A 6,829-nucleotide genomic window follows, 5' to 3' on the forward strand; every position below is an offset into this window, starting at 1 on the left:
AATGTGCTGCTGTCATCTGATGGGAAAACATCTGTCTACACTGTACTAAACATCTGCTGGCTGTAGAAAAGTACAGGCGCAGTGTGAAAGCTGATAAATGCATCTTCTACAAAACACAGTGAGCATCACTTGACCAGGGTTTGCCCTCTGCTGTTAACGCTAAGCCCATGTAGTGTGGACTGTTGATGATTAGCCTCTTGGCCTGGAGTCTCAGGTGGTTAACCCACATCGTACAGATGAATGGGTGGATGTGTGTGGGAGGTGTAGTGTTAGATATCAACCAGGATAAGCCTGTCTGAGCCGCTTCTTGTCCCTGACTGTCGGCTCACCTGAACACAGGTCACCTATAACTGTAATATCTAAGATGAAGGTGAAGACATGCAGCAAAATACACTCTATGAATGTTACAGTAGATGGGCTACAGCTGGAGATTATAAAAAAAAGAAAATATGTTTGTATTATAAGCTCTTGTGTGACACCATGCGTCATAGTCTGTTAGTTATTGTAACACATCTACAAACTTCTGGAAAAGCAGAGCGTCATTTGACTTTTCTCCGTCACTGTCAGCACGTTTATCTATCTGCGTCTGTAGATTTATAGGTGAAAGGTGATCGCTCCCGCTCCTCCTCCAATGCCCCGTCTGAGGGGCGTGCAGTGACGTCACAGAGGGGGGTTGCCCAGCCCCGTAAAGCAGCGCGAGCGGATATAAACAGAAACAACGAGGCTCTGATTTCAAAATAAAAGAGCCACAAAAAAAACTAGGCAGTAACTACTCAGCACTTAATAGAGCATTGGAAAATAAGCGGTAAGTAGACATGATAACGCATGGGTGAATAATAACTGTATCTTTATTTACATTCAAGGCAGTTTTAATATATTTAAACATATTGTTCTTGATAATGTATTATACTACATCACAACCATGTGTTGTAACATTACTGTCTGCTATATATGTGGGCTAATACTGAAACTAGAAGTCCTCTAATTAAAACAACTTTTCATGTCTTAAATGGTGCTTGGTAATTTCATGTGGTGTCTGTACTTAAAACTCTTATAGGGTTTATTTATTTAAGACATTTGGCGTTTTATTTTGAAAATTCTAACCGGAAGTCTTCATCATCATCATGTCTGACTTGACGGTTCCTAAAGCATGGTAGCTTTCCGTCCTGATGAAAATATCAAAGTGTGCAGTGTCCTTGTATCGTGTCAGACAGCGGCCAGTCCAGGAGCATCAGCGGTGCACAGAGGACAGAGTGTCCAGCCTCGGAGCGTCACTGTCATCGCACGTCTGCAGCCACAGTGTCCCCCCCCCTCCTCTGAGTGACTGACTGACTGATCACCGGCATGTGGAGCTGCTTTCTCCTTGGATGACCTACACGCAACCTCTCTCAGGAGCAGCGGACGTCGGTTCATATCAGCTGAACACCTGCTGGTTTAGGAGGAGCAGCAGTGTGTGTATTAAAATACAGCGGGCAACAAGTCAAACTGTGTGTCCTGCAAGGCTTCAGGCCGACTCTGGAGCAGCTGATCTGCGGAACAAAATACGTCGTTGCGAATCTGTTTTTTCCACCGTGGCTGCGCCAGGAGGACTGGAAGTTGCAGAGTTGGACAGCCAGTGATTGCACCTGAGAATTAAGAAGAGCAGACCAGAGACCGTGCAGATTTTCTGGAGGTTATCGGCGTTCACATGATGTACACAATCACCAGAGGTCCCAGCAAACTTGTTACACAACGGAGGACAGGTTAGTGAACGGATCCAAGGCATGATGCAACGTCACATCAGATGGTCTCCGAGCCGTGAAGGGGGCTCGTTTTTACAATGATTCAGTGTTTTTTAAGGTTCACAGGTGAACTGTTTCATTTTGTCTCAAAAGGTCCCACACAGCAAGTCGAGAGCAAATTCAGCGACTTGAAGCTCAAACCGACGTCTTGGCTGTCATCAAAGTAAGTAACCTAAAGTCTTGTTTTGAATGTGTTTACTATTAAAATATATTTCTGCGGGGCTGTTTGAGCTGCGTGGGCCCAAAATACTCTGCACGTGCGCCGTGAGCGAGATCATATAACACGTCGGTGTGAGAGTTAGGCAACGTCGCTGCGTCCGTTATCGGACACACAACTTTTCTTTTCTCTGAACCGTCCGTTACCGCGTGACCTTACGCGAGATAACCCACCGGCTCTTTTGCGCGTGACCGTCGGTGTTGTGACGCCGGTGCGTTACCTTGAACCTCACCTGTCCTGCTGTGGGGGGGTCCTGTGCCTCCTTCAGGTGCTGCTCGGAAATACAAACGTCCCTGAAAGATGCGTTCAGTTGCTATCATTATAGGTACATCTAAATGAACAGCTCTTCCTCGTTGGTATGAAAGAGGTGGACAAAAAAACCTCTTAAACTGCGTCCTCTAAAATGGCCGTGCAGTCATTTAAAGGCTCTCTAAAGCAGTTTCAAGATGAACATCATACATTTTCTGATGTCTCAGGACTGTATAGGAATGCATTAGGGCAGGGGGGCAGTTGATTAAATTAGTCAAGTCTGGTGTGCTGCTGTTTGGTTGGAAGGAAAACCTGCAGCCACACGGCCCCTTTGTGGACCAGTTTGACACCCCTGCATTAGGGTGTACTAGGTATGCCTAACAAACTGGCACATCGCTCTTTACTTGGGAGTTGTTGTGGGATAAAGTAGAAAACATGTGCCCATTTAAAGGTGTATTTGCTAACTGCAACCCACTCACCTTCCTCGTAGTGTGAAGGAAAGACTACAGTGGCTGTGAAAAGTTCCCTATCTAGAGCCAGTTTTGTCTGTTCTGGGTGGGCTACTGTAGGAACATGGCAGTTCAACATAGTGGACCTGCAGTCTGTAGATATAAAAGTCTGATTCTAAGGTACCAAAAACATGAATTATTCTTATTTTTAGGTGATTATACACTAATGAAAACATGAATATTACATTATTATTATATGAACATTTGTATGCCATCTGTAAAAGGATGCCTCTAAATATGACACACTGGACCTTTAAGCACAAATTACATAAAACAAAACTCAGCAGTGTCTTCCTGTACACAAAATCAATTTCTGCCAGTCATAAATGAAGTTTCCAAAAGCTCACTGTCAACTAGCATAATTTTTCCATCGCCTTTTAGATTTACTCTTGGTGTTTTGTTGTTGTCCTCCAAGCTACCATTCTTTTAATGAACTCTTTCTGATCTCTCCAGCTCTCCTCCCCCAAAGATCGTGTTTAATCGTTTGAACGGAAAGCGCTACCACAGTGCAGGCACACAGAAGACCACGAGCCCAGCAGAGGGATTCACTCCTGCACATGAAGAGAACGTCAGATTCGTGTATGAAGGTGAGGGTCGCAGGGTCAGTACATGAGTGGATATGTGGGTCACAGTGTCAAGGTCAGACCTCCAGGGTCAAACCTGGAGCCAGTAGAGGCTCACAAGGTCAGAGGTTGTGAGGATCATCCCCTGCCTTTTCTTCCTCTTTACTTTAACACATTTCTTCTTGACTGAGCAGCTGACTCGTTTTCAAAACTTTCTTCATTCCAGCTGTTCTGATGTGAGAAAATCCTGCTGTTCTTTGTCATATATGATGTTTTTGATGGTGAGAAAATCCTGCTGTTCTTTGTCATATATGATGTTTTTGATGATTCTGATTGGCATTTTTTACTTTCTTCTGACATTTTCTTGAAATATAAATCGAATAACATGAAAAGGGCTTTGGGAGTCTTGAATCTTTGTTTATCTACCTTGAAAGTGCTTGAACTAATTAAATGTTTCAAGAATTCAACAAACTGTCAACACAAAGGAGTTCAGAAGGGAGTGTTGCTTAAAGTCAGTAAAACCCACCAATGATTTAAAAATCAAGCCAGTGTATTGAAGTTTACCCAGCATGCATTAGTAGTAGGCCAATATTTCATGCCCTGGTGGAAATGAATGACTTGTAGACGCTGAATCGGCATGAACCATCTTATCTGTGTTACTCTTGGATGGCTGCCAGTAAAGACTGCTCGATGGTGTCCTTTTGTGACTGTAAAGTTCAGCCCCACTCTTCTTCACTGCTCGCGCATAAAGAAAAACCTCTGGCACAGTCCGTCAGGTTGTGTTAAGATAAAAGACCTGATCGGTGTTATCCCGGCTGAACATGTTTAGTATGAAAAGAAAGCTGAAAAGACAAATGTCACCTTCAAACATGTTCGGGTTTTATTTCTCTCCCCTGCAGTGCACACAGAAAACCGGTTTATTGGTAGATGTTCCTTATATTTGTCATTCCCTAAGTTATGCTAGCACTGTGCAAACTGAGTTAAAAATGTGTGAACGAAAATTTGTGTTCAAGGCGAGCCAAACCTTGAAGCTTATCTGAGGGGTGAAGCTGGAAAACCTTCACCCACTGCAGATAAAACACCACAGACAGGTCCAACCCTGTTTCACAAGGGTGCTAGGATGTTTGAGCGTCAGGGGTGGGATCCGAAAAAAACAAAGCAAATGTTCTAAAGTTAAAAATAATAATCTACATTGTAAATGAGATTCCTGTTAAGTGCATTTCAGTTAATTCAGTGTTATATGTGTGTGTTTGTTTGCTTGCAGCATGGCAGGAGGTGGAGCAGAAGCTGGGGGACGCCAACGGTGCGGAATCGACTAACAGCCATGGGCCTATTCAGTACGCTGAGAAGACGCCCAGTGCTGCAATGAAGAGTAAGTACCTCCACCTCTGCAATACCCATTCATTCACTGGCTTAAATTCTTCAAAGAAAACGACAAAGTCAATCCGCCCTGATATCTTACTACTGACAGTTGTATGACGTCCTGACAGATAACCCTCTTCCTGCTTTGTAACCTCCTGAACCTTGAACCAGTAATCTCATGTTGCGGTTTTATTATTCCTGGTTGCTTTGCAGGAAAACCTGTCTGGATGACTCGCATGCAGACTGCTTTTTCGGCTCGGCCTTATCTGCAGCCAGAGGGCAGCTGTTGTAATAGTTTGCTTTAATTTTTAACTCTTCTTCGGTATATGAGAACCTGACTGGTCTAGATAAACCAGCCTTGACGGTTGATTGTAACATGTCTCGTCTTGACTCGCACACACCTGTCTACTCCAGTTCTCTTGGCTCACTGCCCTAAAAGCTTGTAACAGATTCACTTAATAATAAAGGGACAGTGTTTTAATTTTTTTACTTGTGTAGTTACAAATTGACTAAAATCTATGTATTTCTATCTATTCATACTCGTATAACAGTACCTTTTTGAAATGTTTTTTTTTAGTCACAATTGCACTATGGTACTAGGCTTAACAGTACTGGTTGGGGAGATCCACCACTTTCGTCAATACTGAAATACCTCAACAGTATTTGCATGAAATGCTGCAAAATGTTATACAGATGTTCCCAGAGGATCTAATGACTTTAGTGATCCCTAACTTTTCATCCAACACCACCAAAATTGTACTTTTTTTAGTGAAATGTGGACATATGCCATGAAATCTGGTCGAGACATTCATGTCTGAATGAACTGTAATAACTTTAATGATCCTCTGACTTTTCAATTAGTGTTATCATCAGGTCAAAATTGTCCAATACTTAAATTTATGGCCATCTGCCCATAAAATGAATGACCAACCCACCAACCTCAACTGTAGTTTTTGTTAGCATGCTAAGCAAGCTAAACTGAATTGATGAACATGGTAAACATTGTAGCTACTGAACGTCAGCGTTGTGAGCATGTCCTGACGTTAGCATTGTTGTAGTACCTTTTTTAAAGAGCATTTTTGGACATTGATGCTGCATTTACATTCCTTATCTTTGTTTACAGAGAAGACATTCAATCTGCTTTTTAGGTTTTCAGTATGAGAACTCCAACTCAGTATAAGGAACACACTTGTATACTAATACCCCCTCTGATTTTAGGCTTTTTCAGCCGCACAGATCATCTCTTGTATTTTTTTTTTTAATGAATTTGACTTTGGTATTCATGTGACAAAATGAATAATTAATTGACTAAATAAATGAATCATAGAACACAGATTAAGCTTTAATTCTCTGCCCCTCTTCTGCTGTTGTTGTTGTTTCTGTGCAGACTTTGTGCCCATAGACCTGGAGGAGTGGTGGGCTCAGCGCTTCCTTGCCAACATTGCCAACCTGTCATGACTGGGTGAGGCTTTGAGCCGGGACAGGAAGCACCGCATTGATGCTCCATAGGTGAAGGCATCACACAATGGTGGAGAGGAGGCGAGTCGGTCTCCAGAATCTGTGGTGCGAAAGGGTCGTTCGTAATTTGGAATCTGATTTGATGCCCTGTGCTTCACGCTGCTGTAGAGAAAACTGGGTGCACAACTCTAAACCCCCTGATGCAACAACAGCGAACTGACGATGTCGTGATGATGTCGCAGCACTGACTTGATGTGGTGCTGCTACGAAGGACCCGTCTCTCTCTACTTGAACGACGTACCGGATAGAAGTTGTGAAAGTTTTTTGTTCTTGCTCAAGAACCTGCCTCCTTTCTCAAGTGTGCTCAGCTGTATGTACGCCATGGCTGATCTTTTAATATAAATCTCTTGAAGAGCAAAAAAGTAAAATGTTTTTCAAAAATCTTCTGTGTGATGAATCATTTCTGTGAATTTTTCCACCACATACATGAGATTAATCTATTTTATACATAAAGTCACCACCCTGTAGTTATTTTTGAATGTGAGGAACGATTTATGTTCTTCGATCACATAAACACTTTTTCACAGCAGGAGCCCAGTACCAGTTTAATAGACAGAACACCTATATGACCCGATTAGGAAATTCAGCTACACTGCCACTGCAAATGTTTTATCGTTCTTTACCATAGTA

The 6,829-nt window shown here is 42.6% G+C and overlaps 1 protein-coding gene across 1 annotated transcript; it reads left to right on the forward strand.

Moving 5' to 3' along the window:
* Positions 1–1,073: 1,073 nt before the first annotated feature.
* mcrip2 (MAPK regulated corepressor interacting protein 2) lies at positions 1,074–6,582 on the forward strand. Its single transcript, XM_010734716.3, has 5 exons — positions 1,074–1,742; positions 1,875–1,944; positions 3,210–3,343; positions 4,584–4,691; positions 6,069–6,582. Exons 1-5 carry the CDS (start codon positions 1,688–1,690, stop codon positions 6,137–6,139), a joined length of 438 nt encoding a protein of 145 aa, XP_010733018.2. The 5' UTR covers positions 1,074–1,687; the 3' UTR covers positions 6,140–6,582.
* Positions 6,583–6,829: the final 247 nt, after the last annotated feature.

Source organism: Larimichthys crocea, chromosome X, assembly GCF_000972845.2.
Source record: "Larimichthys crocea isolate SSNF chromosome X, L_crocea_2.0, whole genome shotgun sequence".
NCBI lineage: Eukaryota > Metazoa > Chordata > Actinopteri > Sciaenidae > Larimichthys > Larimichthys crocea.